The sequence below is a fragment of the Aphelocoma coerulescens genome, chromosome 20, assembly GCF_041296385.1.
Source record: "Aphelocoma coerulescens isolate FSJ_1873_10779 chromosome 20, UR_Acoe_1.0, whole genome shotgun sequence".
Classification (NCBI taxonomy): Eukaryota; Metazoa; Chordata; class Aves; order Passeriformes; family Corvidae; genus Aphelocoma; species Aphelocoma coerulescens.
In genome coordinates, this window is record NC_091033.1 from 9,224,488 (window position 1) to 9,249,470 (window position 24,983).

Consider the following 24,983-nt stretch of genomic DNA (forward strand, 5'->3'; position numbering starts at 1 on the left):
CCGCTTCCGCCGCCGGCGCTGCTCTCCCGGCCGCCTCTCGTGGCTCTGCTCCGGTCCGTGCTCCGGTCCCGCTTCGGTGTCGCCTCGCCGCCACCGCCATCATGAACAAGAAAAAGAAGCCGTTCTTGGGCATGCCCGCGCCCCTGGGCTACGTGCCGGGGCTGGGCCGCGGGTGAGACGCCGCCCAGGCCTGGCCTGGCCCCCCCCTCCCCGGTTCCTTCACAGCCCCGTTGCCCCGCCGGGCTCCGGGACGTTCCCGGGCCCGTTCGGTGCCCGGCTGGGCTCACACCTCCCCGCACCACCGGTCCCCGTCCTCCCGGGGTGGCCCCGCGTGGCTTTTCAGTGTTGTCCCTTCGTAATGGTTCGAGTTCGCTCTTTCGCTGGGCGGGTTTGTGTTTAAAAGCGAGCCTGGCTCCGGGGATGAGTTCCCGGGTGCTTCAGACCGGCAAAGGATTGTGTCCCTCCTGATGCTGTGACTGTGTGCGTGGGACCGTCTGCAAAATGATCAAACTGGGGGCTTTTGTTGAGGGAACAGTGAGGGGGTTTGGTGGCAGCTGAAACCTTTTTTGGGGTGTCCTTTTCTGGGTGTGAGTTGCGTTCGTCCCGCTGATTTTCTTGTGTTCTCCCTTGGGGAGATCCTGCCGGCTGTGCCCCGGGAGGTGCTGCCAGGCGAGTGTGGGGGTTCAGAAGAGCTCCAGTTGCCCCATCCCTTTGCCCAGACCCCAGCCCGTGGTGCCCCACAGCCTGCAGGGTCAGCTGAGAGACCCAGAGACAGAAGGGAGGCCATGCACAGAATGGGTGGCAGAGCAATGAGCTGGGTGGTTGCAGTGTATTTGTGGAAAAAGTTCTCCCTATAAAAGGTTTTCCAGAGACGCTGTGGCTGCCCATTCCCTGGAGATGTCTGGGGCCTGGTTGGATGGGGCTTGGAGCAACCTGGGATAGTGGAAGGTGTCCCTGCCCATGGTGGGGGTTTGGAATGGAGTGAGCTTTGAGGTCCCTTCCAACCCAAACTACTCCATGATTCTAAGGACATTTTTCCCCCTGGCTTTATGAATGCTGGTCGTGGGGAGTGGCTGATGCCATTCTCCCAAAAGAATTATATTTATGCTGCCTGTTCTGAGCAGTAACTCTGACAGGCTGGGATTGCAGTGAGCTAAACAGCCCCTGGTTTATCCCTCCAGAGCCACAGGTTTCACCACCCGCTCTGATATTGGCCCTGCCCGCGATGCCAACGACCCCGTGGATGACCGGCATGCCCCGCCGGGGAAGAGAACTGTGGGGGACCAGATGAAGAAGAACCAGACAGCAGATGATGATGATGAGGACTTGAATGACACCAACTACGATGAGGTGAGGTGGTTTTCATCATCCTTGAGATGTTTTTCCCCAGGTGGAACCAGAGTCTCTGAGCTCCCCACTCTTGCTGTGAACCCGGTTTTAGCTGAGGCTTCAAACCCAGAATTTCCTGTAGTTTGCAGGCAGCATTTCCTTTTTTATTTATTGATTGAGACCTCAGTGTGCACAGTGGCATGGTGCTTACAGATTTTTGTTGTGGCCTTGCTCCGTGGACTGTGGTTTAATTACTGATACAGAGCTCTGAGAGTCTTGGAAAAATATCCATAAATAAAAATTAGTTTAAGTATTTCAGGGATTGTAATTTATTTTATTCTCCACAAATGAAAGCTTGTGTGCTTTGACAAGATGGGCCTTGATGATCTTGGAGGTCTTTTCCAGCCTAAATGACTCTGTGATTCTGTGCCATATATTGTCCTTAAGTGGCCTGTGTAGTCTCTTGTGTTTAAGTCCCACTTTGGCTAGTTGAATGTTCTGGTGTTCTTTCTGTTTGCTTTCACTGGTGTAAAAAGTGGTTAATGGAAGAGAATGGCTTTTCTACCCTGGGGTCTTGTTTATTGCTGAATAGAAGTGGCTTAGAGAGAGAAGCAATTTTGAAAGGAGCAATTTTGAAGCAGTTTTGCTTCAAATGGTGTGGGAGAATAAACACCACCATGGGGTGGTAGAAGGAAGATGCTTTCATTTAGGGATGTTTTAGTCTGATGCAATGTTGTCAGAAACAGCCTGTCAGTGCATTTTCAGGTGATTGTTGCCTGTAGGAGGAGCACAACAGGAGCTTTGAAAAACTGCCTTTTTTCCCCTCTTTTTTTTTTCTCTCTCTCCAAATTCCCAGTTCAATGGCTATGCTGGGAGCCTGTTCTCCAGCGGCCCCTATGAAAAAGATGATGAGGAAGCAGATGCTATTTATGCAGCTTTGGATAAGAGGATGGATGAACGCAGGAAAGAAAGGAGGTAGGATAAGCTACAGCACTGGCAGGGGATGTTTTCTGGTTAATTGAGAATGACAGGTATTTTGCACCACTTGCTTTGGTAGTGGATGTGGTTAAATTACTTCACTGTAGTTCATTAAGGTGTGGGGAGATGCTGAGCAACTGGTATTGACACACCACAGACTGCACCATGCACTGGAAATTGTTAGAAAAGTCATCTCATGCCTGTGAACAATGTGTGTTACTTGTTAAATTCACTACTCACTAAGAGGAGGTTAAGACTGAAGCTCACTTGGAGATGTCTGTTTTTACACTATAATACTGTCTTGTTTGATAAAGGATCTCTTGTCATAATGTTGATAATTTAAGCTTGGAGAAAATGCCTTTATTTATGCCCTAACTCTTATCAAACACTTTTTTCTGTCGTGTCAACACTTTAATCAAAGATTTACCAAGTGTTACCTTGAGCATAACCTCAGTATTCCTTTTCCTAAGGGAACAACGAGAAAAGGAGGAAATAGAAAAATACCGTATGGAACGACCCAAAATTCAGCAGCAGTTCTCAGACTTGAAAGTAAGGAAAAAAATGTCTGAAATGGGACTTTCTATGAGATACAAGAGGTGGCTGTGTGTTCTTTTGTGTTTCTTTGCTCAAATTTTGTGTGTTGGCAAACAAGTACTTTGATATTCTCCAGATTAGAATTACTTTCTGTTGGAAGAATACACACTGTTCTTGTGGATACACAAGGTAGTGAAATTTCTGCAAATTTTGATATTGATCATTTTTGTTTTGTGCTTTATGGAAAGTTCTACACTTCTGCCTTTGAAGGAAACTGCTAACTTGTTGGCATTGCAGGAGTAGCTGAGCAGAATCTCCTGACTCTAAATCTTCTTTTAAGTAAAATGTATTGTTTAAGCTGTTGTCTAATGATTAGTAATAAACCACTCAATGCTCCAGGCACTAGGATTAATCTGAATGTTTGTAGCAATGAATCTAATAACAAAATTGATTTGGAATCTCAGTCTGGACTAAAACCAAATTCTAATTAAATGCACCTAATTCTTTTGTACATTGGATTAGGAAAAGAGTCTGACCCTTAAGTGTTAAATCGATCTTGAATTATTTCAAGAAAATAAATCTCTTAAGGAGTTAAGAGCACTTAAAAAGCCATTTCTGCAGCAAATACTGATGATGACTCCTGTTTGAACAGCGGAAATTAGCGGAGGTTACTGAGGAGGAGTGGCTGAGTATTCCCGAGGTTGGGGATGCCAGGAACAAGCGGCAGAGGAATCCTCGGTACGAGAAGCTGACTCCCGTCCCCGACAGCTTCTTTGCAAAGCATTTGCAGTCAGGGGAGAATCACACTTCTGTGGACCCACGCCAGACAGTGAGTACACAGCAAACCTGGGCGAGCTGTGGCCAAACTGGATTAGAGATGAGTGTGAAACTGGGATTTGGGGAAAAGATGCTTGACCAAAAACTTGGTGTGGTTTGTGAGTCTGCCAATGGAAGACTGGGTGTTAAAATCCTGTGCTTGCTGGAGCCTTTCAGTGCACAGCCATTGCTGGAGAAAGCATGGGGATAGGCAGAGAAAGCCTGGTTCTTGTGTTAAAGATGGAAGGAAGTGTTTATTTTCCTACTTGCTGAATGCAGGGTGGTAATAGTTTTGGTGAACATAACCATTTCTGTTACGACAACATCTTGCAAAGAGGGAACAGGAAATAAAATTTGCTTTCACCTAATGGTCTGCTCAGCTTTGGGGTAATTGTGTTAAAAATTACTTGCCTTTCAGTCAACTGAAAATGAAGTAATTTAGCTTGTTGCTCTGTGGCCAGAGTCTACTGTGGTCATAGAATTATAGGAGCAGCTGACTGGTTCTAGACTGGTTCCACGTGTCCATGGCACTTTGTAGATATTCTTGTTTAAATGTGTCAGGTTTAGATGCCTGTGCTTGAATTTTTCACTTTCTTGTTGCTTATTTCACTGACTTGACCAAACTTTAGTAATTACCTATAGATTTGCAAATCCTGTATGAGAAATGTTTTGGGATCCAGGGAAGCCATATATATCATAAGTACCTGTGGGGGGTTTGCATCTGTGTCCTGCAGCTTCTGGGGAAGTGCAAATTAGCCAATAGCCTGAATTATTTTTGAAATCTCGGGAGAGGTTTTAGGAATGAATTTCTCATTCTTTTTTTAGCAATTTGGTGGACTGAATACTCCATATCCAGGGGGTTTGAATACTCCATACCCAGGAGGAATGACACCAGGCTTGATGACACCTGGGACAGGTGAATTGGATATGAGGAAGATTGGCCAAGCCAGGAACACTTTGATGGATATGAGGCTAAGCCAGGTAAGGATGTGAGAAGGCAGGATCTGTCACAGGTATACCTGGGTTTGATGTTGTGCTGCTATTTAAGTCCTGGTTTTAGAAAAGTGTTAAATTCTCTTGGGTGTTAGAAGATCCAAAAACAGCTGAGCTGTGAAACAATTTTGTAGTCCCTCTCCCCGAATCTCATGCAGTCAACATGAGTAGAATTTCCTGAGAAAACCAGTTTGTCCCTGGAATTCTTGGTCATTATGGGAGAGCAGGCTGCTTGGATATACCACAGGTGGACTTGAGGCAAACAGCACAGGTGGTGTTACCAAGGGAAGCATCTCTTCTGTCTTACGTAGGGATGCAGGACAAACTGCTGAAAAATACTAGTTTTTGACTTCTGCTCTTTTTCATTGATTTTTCTGATCTAAATCTGGTTTATTCTAAAAAGAATGCCTTTAGCTGGCAGGGCTGCAGGAGCTTTTGGTGTCCGCTTGTCACCAAGCTGCTTCTTGTCTGGATTTAAACATTAAAGTTGTGTATATTAGAGGAGGAAAAAAAGCTAATAAGCAAAGCTTTGTGTTTTCCTCCTTCCTTGCTTTTGGGAACAGATGAATATCTAGGATTTTTGTACAGCCACAGTGTCTTTTCAGGCATTCAGGGGCTGTGGGTGGTCATTTCAGTAGCTCTGACTTGACTTTCTCAGGTGTCAGACTCCGTGAGCGGCCAGACCGTAGTGGACCCGAAAGGATATTTGACAGACTTGAATTCCATGATTCCAACACATGGAGGAGATATCAAGTAAGTTTAAGAAGGATTAACAGATTTATCCTCTTAGCAGTGGCACTGATCCTGCATGTAAATGGAAATCTGTCTGAGTGGGTGCTTTCAGCTGGCATTTAGTTTGTAAGAAATGCCAGGTGAGTTTTTGAGGATGAATTCTTTTAACATGAGATCTGGTATAGTCTTTCAGCTGAGGTACTGGCATCTGACCTGGATGCATCAATTGCGGGGATTGTTTCCATTCCATCCGTATTTCCATGCCAGAGTGATGGCATTGTGTGGCCGCCTGCCAGCCAGGAAATAACCTGGTTAATTGTACCTGTGTGCTGCTAATTTAGTCTTGACTGACGACCTCTGAGAACCTCTTTAGCCTGGAGTTTGACATCTGTTTCATAAAAAATTGCTGTTTGAGTCAGAGCAGTACGTGCAAATACTGATGCTAATTCTTGGCTTACATCAGTGCTTGGGCTTATCAGCTTCCGGCTGCAAGTGCCCAGCTGTAATTCCCAAAAATCTTTCTTAAATACTTAACTGGTTTTCACTGTCATCTCGCTGTGTTAGTGTGTATTTGTAAGCTTGTTTTGGTAGAGTGTAATTTGTGTCTCCAATATGGAAAAATTTGAGGTCACACTGTGGATCTGAGCATGTCGTGGTTCAGGAGAACTGTTTCCCAATGTGCTGGAAACTTTCCTTCCGTTTTTCTCCTCCTTTAGTGATATCAAAAAAGCCCGTTTGCTCCTGAAATCTGTCCGAGAGACCAATCCTCATCATCCACCAGCCTGGATAGCATCAGCCCGACTGGAGGAGGTCACTGGCAAACTCCAGGTGGCTCGAAACCTCATCATGAAAGGAACAGAGATGTGCCCTAAGGTCAGAATTGCTTTGCTTCCCTGCGATCCTTGTGGGATAGTAGGAAAAAGTTGTAGTTAATGAGCAGCAGAATCTCTGTTAAGCTTGATTGAGGCTCTGATACAGCTTCACTCTCTGCAGTATTACAGAACACCTGCTTAGCTGGAAGCTCTGCTTTTACATTCTTGTTTTGATGTCAAGGAAGATGGGTTGTTTTTCCTGACAGAGTGAAGATGTTTGGTTGGAAGCTGCTCGGCTTCAGCCTGGAGATACAGCCAAGGCTGTTGTGGCCCAGGCTGTCCGGCACCTTCCACAGTCTGTGCGGATCTATATCAGAGCAGCAGAGCTGGAGACAGACATCCGTGCCAAGAAACGTGTCCTTAGGAAAGGTGAGAGCTCCCGTGGGCTCAGGGAATGAAGGCTGAGCATTGCACTCTTTATATTGCACTTCAAGTTGTTCAAGATGTGGCCATAAGTTCAGGTGCTTTTTTTGCTTCCTTGTTGAAATTACAGTTGTTAGCACGTGTGTTAATGGTAGAACTTGCTGCTGTTGAGGCAAAGAGCAAAGGTGTTGAAGTGTTTGTAAAACATCCTTCAGCAGAAAGCTGCTGGTACTGAACAATTCCAAAATGATATTTCACTTACCTAAGCCAATTCCAGCTTGATCACAATTAGATAAGTAGATGAAAGCAGTTAAAAAATGGTGTTTTAAGGATAAAAAGGTGCTCTAGATGTCACCTTGTGATACTTTTTGGAAAAGATACTGGAATTGATTGTTCCTACTTGCTTGTGGCCTGTTAGAGCCACCACAGTGGCTGCTGCTGGAGGAGCTTTAGAGGTCCTGGGGTTCTCATATCACAGAGCCTGTTGAGCTGCAGGATTTGCTTTAGTGGAGCAAGTTCTGTCCTTGACAAACAGCCTTTCTCTGTGGTGCTTACCTGAAACCTTACATCTTCTTGGATTGCATTGCACTTGGAGGTTTTCCTCTTTCATGGAATTACTGTCTTTTCCAAACAATGATCTCTTCAACAGCAGTTAGTTGCATTGTCCTGGACCCAGGTCTTCCTCAGAAGTTCAAAATATGAATTCTTTGATTACTTTAAGTAGCTGGGTCTGTATCAGTAGAGATTAGTTCCTTCATGACTACTGAATTGTATTAGTTACATCTCCTGACTTTAATCTAGACAGGGAAAAGGCTCTGGATTTAGTACATTTACTGAATCATTGTGAAGCAGTCTGCAGTATTGAATGGTTTAGCTTCAAAGGAATTAATTGCCTCCCACCTCTTACCTCTTGCATGTAAAATGCAGATCTCTGTTGAAATGACCTCTTACTACATGTGGATGAAAGGCACTTCAAAGTTGCTGGGGTTGAAGTTGTAAAGAGTTCAGATATAAACTATTCAGTAGCTTTTTAAATTTCCATTGGCTCCACAGTGCAGCACAGTGTGAAGTGCTGCTCCTGTGACACCATGTGTCCTTCTCAGGAACAGTCACAGATGTTGAACAGAAAAACACTTTTAAAGGAGCAGAAATAGATCTGTGAGTCCAGCTCAGGTAGGGGAGGGTCTTGTGTGAGAGCAGTGACTTACCCTCTAAGTACTGAGCTTTGCTTCAAACACTGTATTTATGAAGAGAAAAACATTCAGTATTTGGAACCACCTACTTAATTTCTTGATACAAAACTTAATGGAATGGAACTGGATTTATCATTCTCTTCCCAATTTCTGGCCTGTTAACAGCTTCACAGTGCTCCTCTGCTGCCTAGGGAGCATCAGTAATACGGACCTTGGAGCCTTAAGTGGCAGCATAACCCATTATTTCTCCCAAAATAAAAAAAGCCTGAGTGCCAGGTAATGTCACTGAAGTGTGACCTTTCATAATGTGTTTCTCCTCTCTGCTGGCTGTGTGCATTCCTACCATCCAGCAGAACCTCTGGAGTTTTTAAAGCCTCAGTCTTGACTGGAGACCCAGCAAGCTGAGTGGCTGAAATACAGCTTGAGGTCTAAAAATCGAATTCTGTATTTATGAGAACATGTTCTGTCCTGCAGATGCTTTCAGCTCTTGGAGGCTGACATTATTCACTTAAATTCTTCAGGAAAATCTCCTGCAGCTACAGACTTGGAGAAAAATGGTTAATGCCTGTTGTAAATCTCTGTTTGTGTAGGGGTGGGATGTGCTCTGAGCTGAGGTTCATCACTGTGCCTCTGCCTCTGCAGCAATGCCTCAAGGAACAGCCTTGCCCAGCTAGTTCCAAAGTAGGTTTAGATGCCTTTTCCCACTCATTTTTGTGTGCCTGTGACTGTGCTTGCTTTATTGAAGAGGGATGTGCTCAGTCCTCTGTTACTATGGCACATTTGTGTACAGTCACCATGGAAGCAGTAGAAGTAATGCTGCAATGCAGCTGATTCCAGCAGGCTGGGGTGCAAATTGGAGTGACAAAAGGCTAAAAACTCCCTTTGGTTTCTCAATCTCTCTTAAAGAGATGGGCTGAGGAAAGCTGTTGTTTATCATTTAATGTTTCAGACAGCACATGTAGGAGAGGCTGCAGAGAATGCAGTTCTACCAGCAGTAGCTAACTCTAGGACAAGATTAAGGAAGCCTTGAAGAATCCTAATTAGATGGAGTCCATATTGGATTGCTGGAAGCTCACTTGGTACTCATGGCTGAGTGTCAGTGAGACCTTTAAGTTTTTATGCATCCCCGTTTCATTTTTGCATAGCAGGACAACAGCTTTTTGGGAAGTTAAGCTGGGCTTCATTGAACTGTCAGGAGAGGCTTACAGGAAAACTACATTGTCAAGGGACAGTTTCAACATGTAAGGAACAAGGTTGTATTATTAGTTAGTGTTGAAGATGCTCCTCTTCTATAAAGGCAGACCCAGCATGATTAAGCTGCCCAGTTTTGAAGATCTTCATCTGCTCATTTGCTGTGACTGGAGGCTTCGTTCAGCCAGGTGTTTTACTGAGGAGGATGCAATTACAGCTTGTACAGCAAAAAAGCCCTTGGCTCTCCAAAACCTGTTTTCAATTAAAATGATTAAGTGTTTTATTTTCTGATTTTAAATTCTCATTGTTGAAGCAAGAGCCCAATATAAGTAAATCCCCTCCCTTCCCTCTTTCAGGACATTGTAATAGCACAAGTCCTTTATTATATCGTGTTTAAAAAATACAGATCTCCTTGGTAAACTACTTTATCATGATTGACAGAATTGTTTTGCCTCTCTAGCCCTTGAGCATGTTCCAAACTCAGTGCGTTTGTGGAAAGCAGCCGTGGAGCTGGAGGAACCTGAGGATGCCAGGATCATGCTGAGCCGGGCTGTGGAGTGCTGTCCAACCAGTGTTGAAGTGAGTTAAAAAATAAAGTGAAATAAAAAAACCCTTACACCCCACTTCAGGCTGGCAGTAGAGCTTTGCAGGCAAGAGGCAGGGTGAGCAGTGTTTCTCCACACAAGGTTTTCTCCCACGTGCTTCATGCCACAGTGGGAAGGATGTGATGAGTAGCAGAATGTGCTTTTTTTCTTTGGAGTTAATTGTCTGGTGGTCATTACATGCCTCATTTTGCTGTGTAATTGTTAGGTTAGTCATGGCAGTGCACAGCTGTGCCTGCTGTAGGCACTGAACCATGTTTGTGTCCATGTGTGGTGCCTTGACAGTTGGGAAAACAAGTGAACATTTAATCTGGTGAATCTAAAAGTTACTCATTTCTGAAACACCAAACCAGAGTGTTCAATTCAGCTGTCTGAGAGGTGATGTGAACAGAAAATAGGAGTGCAACAGCCCAGCAGATGGGGATGATACCCAGAGATGCTCAGGACTGAGCTTCAAGGGCAGTAGCAGCCTGTTTCTCCTCTCCTCCATTGGTATTCCACAGCCTTCTTGCAGTGCTTGAGGACAGTTGCCAACCAGTAGCAAGCAGCGTGAAGCTGCTTATCTCTGTGGGCTGACACTGCCATACAGCAGCCTTGTCATCTCCTTGTTCTCATCTCACATACATCTTTGTTGCTCTGCAGCTGTGGCTGGCGCTGGCAAGGCTGGAGACATATGAGAACGCTCGTAAAGTCCTTAACAAAGCCCGGGAGAATATCCCGACGGATCGTCACATCTGGATTACTGCTGCCAAACTGGAGGAAGCCAATGGAAACACCCAGATGGTGGAGAAAATCATTGACAGAGCCATCACATCTCTTAGGGCTAACGGTGTGGAAATCAACAGGGAGCAGTGGATACAGGTATGTGCTCAGTCTTGGAAGCCCAGGTGAGCTCTTCAGGTTGTGTTCTGGAGGCTGCTGATGGTGGGTGTTATGGGGCAGTGTAATTTTGCACCTGGCTTATCAGTGGAGGTCCCTGTGAAGAGACAAGAGATGAGATTAAGAAGCTGAGTAGGGTCAAGGCCATAAGTGATACCCTGGGGTAATGTCATGTGTGTTTTGCTGAGAAATGTGTTTGCTTCTGTCTTGGAAGGTAAGTAGCTTCAAGCAGCTGCTGCCTAAGTAGGACAGAGGCTTAAAGCCTTCAGTGAAGGATTTATGTATTTTTTGCATATTTCTCTTTTGGCTTGAAAGGTGTTTATTTGCCCCACAGGTCTTTGTCAAATGATGTTATGAGAAATCAATGCAAATACTGCATTTGCAGCATGTAGGAAATGATACTGTTAGTCCTGTACTGAACCTCTTTCCTCCTGAATAGGTTCTGTGCTTTGTTTGATCATAAGTCTTTAAAGCAGTTTCCTACTAAAATCATTTACAGTGGGTCAAGGCAGCAAAATCTTCTGTTATACTGCTTAAGAACATTGATAGTGAATGAAGTATATAATATTAAATGGATATCCTTGTTAACATCTAAAAGAAAACTGACTTTTTTTACAGCAGTAAAACAATTAACGGTTAATTTCAATTTCTCTTTAAAAAAACCCACGAGCACAGCCTCTGCATTGTTGTGTTCTCGAGTTCCTTCTCGGTAGTAGAACTGCTCCATTTCTGTTATCTGATCAGAGGGCTTTGCAACAAGTTTAAGCAAGACATGCTTGGCTTTCTGAAAGCTTTGTGTGTCAGGAAACCATATTTCCATACATGCTCTGGTGAGAGTGTTTGCACCTTTTACTTAACACAGGTTGACAGGATACTCTTAAATTTAGTTATTGCTTAGCCCTTATTGAGACTTAATCATCTCAAAGCTGAAAGAAGGTCAGTAGTTCTGATGTTGCAGTTCTTCCTTGTGAAGTTTTTGCATTTTTTATTGGCCAGGTGCCTGTTTGGGTCAGCCCAGGGTTGTGGAGCTGTAGGAAAAGACTTCTAGGCCTGGAAAGGTCACACATTGTCACAATTACTGCTTTTCAGTGGATGGAATTGATGTGCTCTGTTTCTTAACCAATTTGTGAATGATTTTGTGTACAGCTCTAGCACCTTCCTCGTGGGTGCAGGCTCCTACTCAGTGTCAGTGTGTGTTTGAGCAATGAGATATTTGTGCTGTGGTGGTGACCACAATGTCTCTGTGTTTGTGCATGAGGAGTTGCCAATGCAGAATTTAACTTCTTGTGCTGAGCTCTCAAAATGAGCAGGGCTTTCTTCTTGTTTCTAGGATGCTGAGGAATGTGATAAAGCTGGAAGTGTGGCCACATGCCAGGCAATCATGAGAGCTGTGATTGGGATTGGGATCGAGGAAGAAGATCGGAAACACACCTGGATGGAAGATGCAGACAGTGTATGTCCAGCTGTGATGCTACTTTTTGTTGGTTTTGTTTTATTGTGAGTTAGTGCTTTATAATTAGAGGAAATTGAACTGGTGCCTGGGAAATGGCTTTGTCAGTGAAAGTGGATGTGATTCCCACACCACCTGCCTGCCTTTGGCCAGTCTCTGCCTCAGGAGGTTATTCGGTTATAGACCTTTATTCAGATTTGAATTTTTACTAAACAAAAAGTTGACATTGGTATAGCTTGTCTGTAGTTTGGTGTGGATTTTTTTTTTTTGTGAGTGTGAGACATCAGCAGAGGTTGAGTTATGGGTAAAGGAGCTGGGAGTTGAGTTTCAAGGCATAACCATTGTAGCTCAAGAGTTAATGTAAGACTGGACAAGGCAGTGGGTAAAAGTTTTACCAGGCTTTTTTCGCTTTAGGGGAATAGTTTGAACATGTGTTAAGAACTAAATCATATTTCAGCATGAGAAATGTCCAACTTCACTGGCCTTGAATTGGGCTCAGAGCAGTGGGGGGCACATGCTGTGGTGCTTAGGGTTTTGCCTGTGAAATAACAAAATGAAGTGCTAACATGAGAGCCTTTCCAATGCCTTACTAATGTTTCAAGCTGGCCTGTGAGTGTCAGTCCCACTGAAAGGCCAGGGATACTTGTGCTCTGTAGAGGGATATTTGGAAATTCATTCCCTGCTTCCTTTTAAAAAGCTGATTGTAAGTATTCTGTTCTCTATTAATGCCTCAATTCATGGATTACACCGAGTTACTGAGTTCTGGGTTGAATTGTGCATGTGTAATTCCTTCTTGTTCTCGATTCCAGTGCTCCCCTAAGCTGACTTAGTCCTGATCTGTTTTCCCTCAGTGTGTTGCTCATAATGCCCTGGAGTGTGCCCGAGCCATTTATGCCTATGCCTTGCAAGTCTTCCCGAGCAAGAAGAGTGTGTGGCTACGAGCAGCCTACTTTGAAAAGAACCATGGAACCAGGTAGTGTGCTGCATGATCCCTCCGTGGAGGGCTTCATCCCAGTGACAGGCTGGGAAGGAAGGAAAACTACAGGATGGTCCCTGGTGTGGTGCAAGTGCAGAGTTAGTGCAGCTGGGTGAAACTCACTGATGTTTTTTTGCAAGTCTGACCTTCTTTGTTATTGTTGTGCTCAGAACATCCTTAAGTTTTATGCAGTCATAAAATGGTTTTTGGCAATAGGGATTTTTTGGTAAAAATAGCTGTGAAGAGACAAGGTAGGAACAAGTGTCTTTGAGAAGGCATCTCTGGAAAAATATTAACACTTAAAATGTGTTTTATTTAGTTTTCATAGATAAACTACTTCACAGCTGAATGTGTCCAAGCATCTCTGGTATTTTCTGATTAAACACTCTGAATGTGTATCACATCCTGAATTAAGATTGGCGTTATACTGTTATAGCTTAGGCTCTTTTTGAAGTTTATTCATAAAGAGTAAACTTTACATGTCAGAAACTTTCTGCCCACATCTTAGATTAAAGCAAACAATCTCTGCAGTAGGCCACTTATACATGTGGAATCATCCTTATTAAAGCCACCAAGACTATGTTGTGGAAGTGACTGCAGATGCTGAGTTCTTCCTCATTCAAGCCTTTTTTTAAGTGGGAACAAATATACCTTTGCTTTTGATGTTGTTTTCCCATGTTTCCCAGTGGTGGCTGGCTTTTAAGCCCCATGTTCCACCTGAAAAGTATATTTTCCAGAGGAAAAAAAAATTGCATAAAATCAAGCGAGCCTCATCTAATAATTCTGAAAACCTTCCTGTCTGAGTTTCTGCTAAGGTTTGTTAAGCAGAATTACTCTTTCCTAGAGAAAGGAGCTGTTTGTGTGAGGGCTCTTTCCACAGAGGCTATCAAACAAAGGTGTCTGAACAATGAGCCGTTTGTGGAGTGCTGATTTCAGAACCCTTGTGAAAAAAGACCCCACCCTTTCCTTGTTATGAAACAACTTATCAAGGTTTACAACATTGGACTTTGCAACAATATTTATAACACTGAGTGATAGTGAAAATGGTGAGAGAGAGCTCACCTTTGGCAGTACCTTGAGGGATTGTAACTTGCTCTTTCTTGTCTTCAGAGAATCCTTGGAGGCTCTTTTGCAGAGGGCTGTTGCTCACTGTCCCAAAGCAGAAGTGCTGTGGCTCATGGGAGCCAAATCCAAGTGGCTGGCAGGAGATGTGCCAGCAGCCAGAAGCATCTTGGCCCTGGCTTTCCAGGTGGGTCTGTTACACTTGTCAGAGGGTGTTAAATGTGACAGGTAAAGAATAAAGAGCAGGCTTTTTCTGTCAACGCCTGATTCCTGCTGCCTTTCAAGGTGATGGAGACTTCCGCTGTTCTTTGATTGCTTTGTGTGGCAAAATGTTCCCCTGGAAGCAAGGCTGTGGTACTGCTCTTTTAGTAGTTCTACACCAGGTTCTGAGCTGGAACAAGTTGTCCAGAGAGGTCGTGGCTGCTGCATCCCTGGAAGTGTTGAATGCCGAGTTGGACGGGGCTCTGAGCACAGCATCCCTACCCTTGGGATGAGATGAGCTTTAAAGGCCCCTTCCAACCCAAACCACTCTGCGATTCTATGAGTTTGCAAACCATCAATTTTACTAGCATGGCTCCCACCAACCCCAGTCATGGATCAGAATCCTGTTGTCTTGGGTCACCTCAGGGAAAGGGTTGTGGTCTGCCCTAATGAGGTCACTGCATTACTTATATTTTGGATCAAACCCACTAATGAAGGGAATTGCCTGCTGGATGCTGTAGCAAAGATAGAGCGTTTCTAGCACTGGGAATCAGGCTTAAAAGCTAAGTGAAAAAAAAGGTCCTGAAATGGAAGGTAAAAGATACTTCCTTATTCTGTTCTCGGTGCTCTTTGTTACTAGGCTGCAAAGTTCTTGACATGGTTGCCACTGAAATGACTTTTATTGGAAGAGTTTTCACAGACCTCAGTGGGGAATTCAAGCTGCAGTTTTTTTGCTTGAGGGTAATAAAATGAGGGTCTCATTGTGGCAGACCCTGTGATGTTTTCAGTATTTAAACTGGAAGTTCAGAAGATCAAGCATTACTGCTTTTCAACAGTTGAGAAGCATCCAGCTTCTAAACTGGCATATATCTTTGTGTTGCCCATCTGTTTTGGAGGATTTCTATAAACTTCAAAGGTCAAAGAAGACTGGGAGGAGCTTGCACTGAAAAAAATCCTACTGTGGATTGACAAAGCTCTGATTTCAATTTTAATCTGGATCAAACAGAGGATTAAATCTGCTGTTGATTCACTGTATGCATTTGTCTGTCACTTTGTGTTCTTGCAGGCCAACCCCAACAGCGAGGAGATCTGGCTGGCTGCCGTGAAGCTCGAGTCGGAGAACAATGAGTATGAAAGAGCGAGGAGGCTGCTGGCAAAGGCTCGCAGCAGTGCCCCCACAGCAAGGGTAAGGATGTGTGGAGGGTGGAGAGTCTCAGGCCTCTTGGCCACGGGGGATTTGGGACGGATGGAGGAGTTCCTTCAGTTCTGTGGCCTTAGGGATTGACCATATGGCTCCCTGCCATTGGCTTCCGGGGCATGTGGCCGCTTTGCCGAGCGTTGCTCCAGCGAATTGCGACACAGAGTTGTGGCATGATGGGAAAAAAAGGCTAGGATCAAGTGAAGGGTTTCAATTTGTTTTTTACACAAATAGCAAAAGTCAGGAAATTCCCAGTTTACAGCTGTTTGTATAATGTTTGTGTTGCATAAAAGCACGTCTTGGAAAAAAGAGAAAATACTTTCACAGAAGACTCACTTATGCTTGTACTAAAGACAGCTCTGGGGTGGTTTGGTGTTTAAAGTTACGATCCTGTGTTTATCTCCAGTTACCTCTGGTATGATAAACTCTGTCGATTTTCAGCTCTTCATACAAAAGCATTTTAACTTGTCCAAGTAAACGAAAAGTTAGTTTGATCTCTGTCCTCTGTTCCTCCCCCTCAGTCGTTGTTACATCCTACATCTTTTTAACTGTCCTCTTCCTCTCTGAGCCAGGGAGCTTCTGCAGCCAGGGCTGAAGCTCTGCTCTCAGACTTGATGCCTCTCTTGCGAGGTCACAGAGGGGGGAGTTTGGGAACGGGGAGGATGGGGATCAAAGAGCAGTGAGAGAGCCTTTGGTGTATAATGTATTTCTCATAGCTGTGACTTCCCTGCGTAGCCAGAAGGAAGGATTTGGGGAGCAGAAAAGTACGTGTACCAGTTTGTAATGAGCAGGACAGCAGTTAGAGCCTGAAGCCATAAGTAAGGAAAGGTGGTCTTGGTAGCTTGGATATGAGGAGATCAGATTGTGCTGATGAAGGAGGCCTAGGTTTGTTAATTGGTTGTGCTGTTAAAGCTGTGCTCTTTATACAAATATTATTTTTCCAACCCAAACCATTCTATGATTCTGCAAATGCCAGTTCTATGTTAATAATTATGTAAATAGGTGAGATACAGGTGGATCACACTCTTCTAACTCCTTTAGTATTTGCGTTTACCTTTCTCATTGTTATCTGTGCCCGCTATTATTTAACTCTGATATTTTAATTTTTATTTTACTTCAAACTGTAGCTAATCAATAGCATTCTAATGAATGCATGAAAGTGGGAACCCACTGCTTTGGCAGATTAATGGTTTTTCAATGGCTGCTGATGGTAAACAGCTCTGGTTTGTTCCCAGGTCTTCATGAAGTCTGTGAAGTTGGAATGGGTGCTTGGGAACATTGCTGCAGCCCAGGAGCTCTGTGAGGAAGCCCTGAAGCACTATGAGGACTTCCCCAAACTGTGGATGATGAAAGGACAAATTGAGGAACAAAAAGAGCTGGTAGAGAAAGCACGGGAGGCTTATAATCAAGGGGTAAGATGGATGTTACTGCAGGTTTGCTTTGTGCTGCTGGCATAAAGAGATGTCTGTGTTTGAATGAAAATGGAGAGCCATAGACACGATTCCTTTCTGTCATTGGTTAAAACAGTAAAAGAAAAAAAATAGGCCCTTGAAATAAGCAAGAATTTCTCTTACCCATATGCAAGATTGACTTTCTTGCTTGAAAGAGTTCTCTGTATGCCTGACTCCTCACCGGCAGGAAAAAAGGCTTTGCACAGTAATTCCCTAAGACCTGGAAAGACTAAAACCAGAACTCTTAAAAGAAAATCTTCCTCAGCAGCTCTTAGATGCACACTGTGAAAGGAGGTGGCCTGTGGAGCACTCCTCTCTATTTTAAATGGTAATTGATGTCCTTGGGTATGAATGCTCAAAGTCGACAGCCATCAAAGTCATTTGGACACAGGTTTCTGCCAGTGTCGATATCCTAATGACTCCCTGCACACTCTGCTGTGGTTTGGGGATGTGTGAGAGCCCTCCATCTGCAGAAGGAGCACGAATTGTAGCTGTGTTAAGGGAAGTGTGTTCTGTCTCTTACTGCTGGGATAGCTCAGTCATACCTGATGTACCTGACTCTTTTGGATACAGGAAAAACTTCACTTCTGTGCTGTAAGACTAGCTGGAGAAATTTGAGTGACATATCTTGGTCTCTCTTCTTGTAAACTCTCCAGGAGGATATAGGCAGGGAAATTCTTTTCAATAGGAGTTACAAGATTTTTTTTCATCTTTACCTATTAGTATACTTTTTTTTTTTTTTAACAGTTGAAGAAGTGCCCCCATTCCATACCCCTGTGGCTTTTGCTGTCCAGGCTGGAGGAGAAAGTCGGGCAGCTGACTAGAGCAAGAGCCATCTTGGAAAAGTCTCGCCTGAAGAATCCAAAGAATCCAGATCTCTGGTGAGTTGTGTGGAGTTGAACTGAATTTGGGCTACAAATTCAACCCGTTCTTCAGGCCTGCTATTTCACATTATCTCAACCATTTGAGCCTGGAACTTAGGACCACACCCATCCTGGAGTTTCTTCTGGACTAACAGCTTCCCTGAATAGCAGAAATGCTTTGGTGATCCTGGCTAGCTTCTCTAAGGATCTGGGAACTAGTTATTTCTTTACTGGTGGTTGTAGTGCACAGAGCATGCAGAGTGCACAAGGCTCTTTCCTTTCTGTTACAGTTCCTTTTTCAGATTGTTTTTTATCTGGGCCATTATAGAATAAAAGTCACATTTATTTTTAGATGGAGAGGAATGGGAAGATGTCAGTCACCTACACATATTCAGAATATGGGCAGATGTTTGCAGTTTCCAGTGACCTTCATGTGACTCACTGTTTCTGCCTAGTGAATGTTGTCATAAATTTAATCAGAGTCTCTTCCCTACCAGGTTGGAGTCTGTGAGGTTGGAATACCGAGCTGGGCTGAAGAACATTGCAAACACACTGATGGCCAAGGCACTGCAAGAGTGCCCCAATTCAGGTGAGCTGGATCTCATTTCTGCCTTAAACACAGTTAATTGTTTTGCCCAGTTGATAGAAGCACATTTTTTCCCAAGATGTCCTTTCTAGACAGGTCTCAGAATATGGTGTTTCGGAGAGGTGTCAGTCATCCTTCTGCAAAGGAAATACTGAGGGTCTTGGAGAACAATCCGAGTTACTTTGTGCTCTCTCACACCTGAGGGGTCATGGGTTGGTGGTGTTCCATTTTTCCACGGTGTCCAGTATATTATTGGATCCCTGGTCCACAGTTTGTCCCCAGGCTTCCTGCGAAAACTTCTTGGATATGGGTGGGTTTTTCTCTGAAGCTGGTAGAAGTCTGCCAAGGTTTAAAATTAAAGACACTTCAGTGTTTGTAGTTAGGAAGTTCAGTGGAAAAAGAATGGTGCTTTCCCTGTCCCTCTGGAGTACAGCTGGCCTTAGGAGATTCCGAGTTGCTGGTTTGCCTGCACTGGTTTCACCCCTCTGAGTTTAACAACTTGTGCTGGCAGCAAATTTCCATCGCAGTCATGATGAGGGGATAGTGTACCATAAATGTTCGGTCCTGGTTTTTAATTATTTTAGCTCATGTAAGAAAAGGATAAGAAGTCAAATGATGTCAGTTAGTTCTAACCAGCAGTGGAAACATTTGCCTCTTGGGATGGGAGGATAAAGTGCCTAACACATCCCTGTTTTGGGGCAGAATTGCAGGAAGACTTAATTATTTAAACATGTTGACATCTTCTGGGGAGAAGATGTCACATAGCTACAAATTGTAGTAACTTACTGCAGGTCGAGGCTTGGCTTGCCTTCAGGGTAGGTTTTGAAAGGTGTTCTAATTGGTGGCTACTAAAGTCCCAGTGAATTAATTGGGAATTAAGTGACTTATGACATGATAGACTCATTGCAAGGTACTCTCCATGTGAGTGGGTCACCAAAGCAGCACCACCCAAAATCCTGCTCTGTTTTTGTGAATGACCTAATGAGCGTTTGCCACCACAGGCTGTTCTACAGATCTGCCTGTTGCTATGGAAATGGGCTGCAGGAGCTCAGTTTTTGTTTAAAAAATTGCTTCCAACTTTATCTTAGACCTCAACAAACCATAATCAAAGCCTGCAGGACTTGGCCACCTGCAGTCCTGTAAACCAGAGGTTTGGGTCCATCGATTGCTGAATTGATTCCTGATGGGTGGCAGGCTGCACAAAGAATAAAATAGAAATATTATGGTGTTTGTGATCCTATATATAAAGAGCAAGAAGAAGAGAGTCTGTCTCCTGTCTGTCACTGCAGTTATCAAAGCTCGTGTGTGTTCCCGTGGTGCTGTTTATGGGAAGTGAGAGCGCTTTGATGGAGTCCTGGCAGACACCAGCTCTCAGGCTTTGCTTTGAAGTGATCAGGTGTGCCTGGCTGACATGAGAAACTGCAGATTTCATGCTCCCTTGAGCATATTTCCTTCCTTGCTTTTGGCAGTGAGAAGAGCTAGGGATTAAACCCAGCTTTCCTGGATCTACTCTGTCCTTCATCAGTGTGTGTGGAGCCAGCATCAATAAGACTATGGTGCTCTCCAGCACCCTTGAAACTGCTCCCAGACTGTACTTTGCACTTTTTGGGCCTTCTTCTGCCACTGCAGTTGCCTGTTCAAACAGACAGATACCTTTCCCTTTGGAAATGCTGATTTGCCCTCCCTGTCCCAATGTTTGCAGTGTCTCGTCTGAAAAGCCTGAGCTCTGGGTTAGCTGCGGGAGTTGTGGTACAGAGACCTCCAGGTCTGGAGCTCCAGCATGGTGCACACACTAACTCAAATTTCAGCGTTCTGAATGGAGTATCCATGTGGAAAGAGTGATCTGGGATGAGGTTAGGGGTGGATCACCACCAGAGCAGGGGCTGTACAGCTGCTTGTGTTGCAGAGCACTGGCCTGATGGCAGGTTGGAAGGGTTAACCTCAAAATAACACTAAACAATCTTCTTATTTATTTGGATTAAGGAATCCTGTGGTCAGAAGCAATTTTCCTTGAAGCGCGACCGCAACGAAAGACCAAGAGTGTGGATGCTCTCAAGAAGTGTGAACATGACCCACATGTCCTGCTGGCTGTGGCCAAGTGAGTTCCTGTGCTTGATGCAGTAAAAATATCCGTGTCTGTGTGTGGCTGTATCCAGGATGGAGCACTGCACTCCAGCACAGCCATGCGACTCTGGCTGCAGCAGCTGTAACAAGTCCTAAAGCAAGGAACAGCTCTCCAGCTGTCTCCTAGTAACTGTGCAAATCTCTCCCTTGATTCCAAGTGGGGAATGTCAGCCTGCCCTTGAGTTGTTCTGGTGGGTCAGGGACTGGCACAGATAACAATACACTCACACAAAGCTCATTGCCAGTACTTGGTATTGGCACCCTGCAAGCTGCTTTCTTCCTGTGTCTTGAAGAGAATTTCACTGTGCTGTCAGGTGAACTAGGCTTTATTAAGTGGTTCAGGATATGTTTTAAGTATCTGTGAAAATAGGGACCTTTTTTGCTGATTATTTTTCAAGTTTTATGTGGCTGTCTCTGTAGTTTGCATCTTTTCTCTCTATCCTAGATTCTGTCAGGTGTCTTTTTAAATTCTGTGCTAGATACTCTGCTCCTGATTTTTTTCTATGTCAGTGTTCTTCAGTTGTGCCCCTTCCCAGAATGCAAACCACCAGCCATTCTGTAGTTTGCTTCTCTGAAATGGGAAGATAATCTCCTAGGATTTGTTTTTTTGTCTAGACTGAGTTGTGAGGATTCCAGTGCTGAAAACCCACTGTTAGAACTGACTCATGCCACATCCTGCTCTGATGTGTGAACAGCCTTACAGCAGCCTTGATGGAAACAAACTTACTTTCCTCCCTTTGGGAATAGCAGAAGAGGTTAATACAGGAGGCATTTTGCTCGAGGTTGCCCAATTCTTTCACAACTCTGCTTTATAAGCCAAAGAAAACTGTAGGATACACTCCAGTGACTGCAACACTGGGTTCCGCCAGATCCTGACAGCTGACTTGTTCAGCTTTAGCAGCAAGTGAGAAAAATGTTAACTTTTGCTTTATGACAACTGCTCCCAGGCCCCTTCTGGTGCAACCTCAGGCTATTTTAACAGCTAATCCCAACATAAACAGCTTCCACCTCCCATCACGACTTGCCTCTGTAGGTACAGATCGTCACACATCTGTGAAAAACTTTTGTTTAACCTGTTGCTGAAAATGGCCACTACTTGCAGGTGTTAAGCCTCTGCTATCATTGTTGTGCTCTTGTAAATCACAGTTTATTTAACACAGAACAATCAAGAGTATTATAGGGCTTAAAAACAATCACAGAAGCTGTATATTTTTATGACAGGCTAAGCTCTTTATGAGGGGTGGCTGATTTGATAAAGACCTTATAGCTCAAATGAACTCTTTAACGCAAAGCAGTGAAACCAAGAGACTCTTGACCCAGCTGGTTCATTACTGGGGAGAAATTTCAGCATTGACCAGTGCCTGGATGAAACAGCAACAGTGGGGCTGTGCCAGGATGGGTTTGAGTGCAGAAGCTTCCATGCTTGTTTTTCCTTGGAAAATGGGGCTGACGAGGCAGGTCTGCTCCATTCCACTCCAGCAGGCTTTGTAGGTGTGAGCATGTGACCATACAGCAGGCAATTGCCATCTTTTAGAAGTTATTTAATTGTTAGATTCTAAAATTGACTTGAAATGTAAAGAAATTGAAGGAGTGGGAATAGATGTAAGCACGTAATCCTGTCTCTTCCTCACCAAATCTGGACCAGCAAAATTAAAGCAATTGAGTTAGCAGAGCTCAGTAATGCTTCTCCTCTCAGCAGAGTCTGGCTGTGCCTGGGGCTAAGTTATCCTCTGAGTTGCCCTGCCTCACTGTGGGGCAGTGAAGAAGAAGTGCTGGATGTTGTCTTCAGTCCTCTTCCCTTCCCTTCCCTTCCCTTCCCTTCCCTTCCCTTCCCTTCCCTTCCCTTCCCTTCCCTTCCCTTCCCTTCCCTTCCCTTCCCTTCCCTTCCCGGAGCAGGATGGTCGGTCGTTGCCTAAAAAGTTGCCTAAAAAGCTGCCGTTTCCTTCCTGGGAGAGCAAAGAACTGGAACACCTGTAGAGCCTTTCAGTTGGAGTTCTTGTGGGTTGACATCTTCCTCTAAAGTGAGGCTGTTTATCAGCTGCCTTCTGCTTTTCCCAACAGGCTGTTCTGGAGCGAGCGTAAAATAACCAAGGCCAGAGAGTGGTTCCACCGGACGGTGAAGATAGACTCTGACCTGGGGGATGCCTGGGCCTTCTTTTACAAATTTGAGCTCCAGCATGGCACAGAGGTGAGTGTGTGCATGGGAACAGGGAAGGCAGCAGCAATCCCTGGCTGGCTGCCCGGGGTTGCCCAGTGCTGGGATTGCTGCAGTGCTGGGCTGAGCGTGCTGCTGCTGCTGCTCCTGCCTGTGTTGTCACAGGGGAGGGCTGGCTGTCACGCCTGGTCATGAATGAGCAAGAACAGGCCTGTGTGGTGGCTTTTAAAAGGTGCTGTCATTAGCTGAGCTGTGTTTCAGGCTGCTTTGCTGTCCACAGTCATGCTGGTTCATGCAAAAATCTCTGAAATCAATCTTCCTCCTGTAAAACTCAAGCTTGCTCTGAGGGGATTGTGCTGGAATGGTGGTGCTGGGTTTGTGTAACTAGGGCTGTTCCTTCCCAAGTGTGGAGTACAGGTTGCACGTGAACACGGCCAGAGGAACAGCCAGCTCTAATCTCTTACAGCAGTTTTTACTGCTGATTCTACTGAAATGATGGGGGTGTTTATCTTCTGACTTCAGAGAGACCTTTCACTTGACACAGCTCCTGCAGGTGGTAATGCAAGGAAGTTTCTGCTGCAGTTTCTGTGCTGTAGCCAAGACTTGCTCAGCTGCAACTTGGCTGGTTTGTTCAGCCAGGCAGGAGACTTGCTGCTTCTGAATTTTGACTTGGACTTCCTTTGAAAGTAACAGACCCCAAACTCCACCACAGTCTTTGGAAGAGTGTTTGAAGCAGGGAGGGTTCAATTTTTGCTGTGTTCCGAAACAAACCAGGACAAACTGTCTGTCATTTCTCTTCCCTGTAGGAACAACAAGAAGAGGTGAGGAAGCGCTGTGAGAATGCCGAACCTCGCCATGGAGAGCTCTGGTGTGATGTCTCCAAGGACATAGAGAATTGGCAGAAGAAGATTGGGGAGATTCTTGTGCTTGTGGCAGCCAAGCTGAAAAATACCTTCTAGAGTGTGCTGGCCTCAGCTGCTTCAGAGGTCTCTGTAGGACTTAACCTGCTTGTGGTGCATTTGCCCTTTCAGCAGTACAGATTTTGAAGGACAGGACATGGATGATGATAGGAAAGAGCTTTCTCCCAAAAGGAAAAGCTGCTTCCTTCTTTCCCCAGCATGGCCATCAGCTTCTGCAGCACATGGGAACGTTGTAGCTGATGTCACACAGGAGACAGGAACAGTCTTGTGAGGCTCTGGTGGCATTTCCATGTTGATTCCTGATTCCCCCCTGCAAACACAAGCTTTAATTAGTGCTTGTATGGATTCTGACATGTGGCAGTCCCTCTGTTCTTGGCCCTGGCATGTATTCCCTGTCCCCCTTTGGTGTTTGGCCCACCTGATACTGGTTCCTTGTCAGCAGCTCTGGGTTGTTGCTGTTGGAATACGCTGAGTGTCCTTGAAGGAGATGGACGGAGTTTTGGGAGCAGCCCAGCAGCACAGGGAAAGGTCTGGGCTGGCTCCTCTTCTTTAGGTGGTTTAGTTTGGTGTCTGCTAACAAGCTGCCGCACAGCTTGGAGGTGTTCCTCCAGCCTGAGCAGCTGGAGCATTTTGTCAAATTCAAAAGCGTATTTTTAGAGAACTTTTCCTCAGTTTTTAAATGTATATAGTAAAGCTTATTCTTTTAGGTGTCTGAGTTCATTAAGCACAGTGGTGGTTTAAAGTAACAAGGCATAACTCAGCAATCCCTGAAAGCCCTTTTGAAGGAGGAACCTTTATTTAGAGTCGTTGGGAGACTGTGCTGTTACACAGCTGTGACTGTGTGTGGCTGGGAGGTTTGGGGTGGCTCCCTCCAAGTGCAGATAGAAAAAAGCAAATTCAAGAGATGGAAAGCTTTGTGTTTGAGACCCTTTGTACACTGTCTTCAATTTTCTACGCTTGTGATCTGTACTATTTTTACCCCAACTCCCTGACTTCTTGTGATCCTAGAATGAGAAGCTGTACTGTCTTACACCTGAGGCTATAGCAGCTGTATCCAGGTCTGTGGATGTGCATTATCCTATGTATTTAGTTGGAGGAGAAGCTCCCTTATTACTTGTTGGAGAACATGTATAAAATACAGCTTCTTTTTTGTTGTTTCCTTCTGTTGTCTTCGAGCATGGTCTTGCCCTTTGACTCTCAGTGGGAAGAGTGGGTCTGATAGCAGAAACCTTTGGAGTTATCAGGCTCCCACCACTCTGGGAAGCTGCCTGCCAGTGGTGGCTGCACCAAGCTGGCCTACAGCCTCTTGCCAAAACGGATGAGAAGCCCAAAACGGATCTTTTAACGCTGGAGCAGAAACGGTTGGTCTGGAAGCAAAAGCCTTTTTCTCTTTGGATTTATAATGGAAACTGTTGTGCTTTCTCTAGAATAGCTGATGAAAGGGTGTAGATCATGGATGTCCCGTGGAATTGTAGTTTCCCAAAGGTGAGGGAGAGATGTTGGGAGTTGAGAGGC

At 44.8% G+C, this 24,983-nt stretch overlaps 1 protein-coding gene across 1 annotated transcript; it reads left to right on the forward strand.

Annotated features, from left to right (window-relative positions):
* PRPF6 (pre-mRNA processing factor 6) lies at nucleotides 1-24,627 on the forward strand. The gene is made up of 21 exons (XM_069034154.1): nucleotides 1-172; nucleotides 1,182-1,350; nucleotides 2,186-2,304; nucleotides 2,778-2,856; nucleotides 3,494-3,670; nucleotides 4,483-4,638; nucleotides 5,309-5,403; nucleotides 6,099-6,255; nucleotides 6,461-6,623; nucleotides 9,462-9,580; nucleotides 10,246-10,464; nucleotides 11,813-11,935; nucleotides 12,784-12,905; nucleotides 14,019-14,157; nucleotides 15,238-15,357; nucleotides 16,605-16,781; nucleotides 17,568-17,701; nucleotides 18,181-18,272; nucleotides 20,253-20,367; nucleotides 22,455-22,581; nucleotides 23,355-24,627. Exons 1-21 carry the CDS (start codon nucleotides 102-104, stop codon nucleotides 23,505-23,507), a joined length of 2,826 nt encoding a protein of 941 aa, XP_068890255.1. The 5' UTR covers nucleotides 1-101; the 3' UTR covers nucleotides 23,508-24,627.
* The last annotated feature ends 356 nt before the right edge of the window (nucleotides 24,628-24,983 follow it).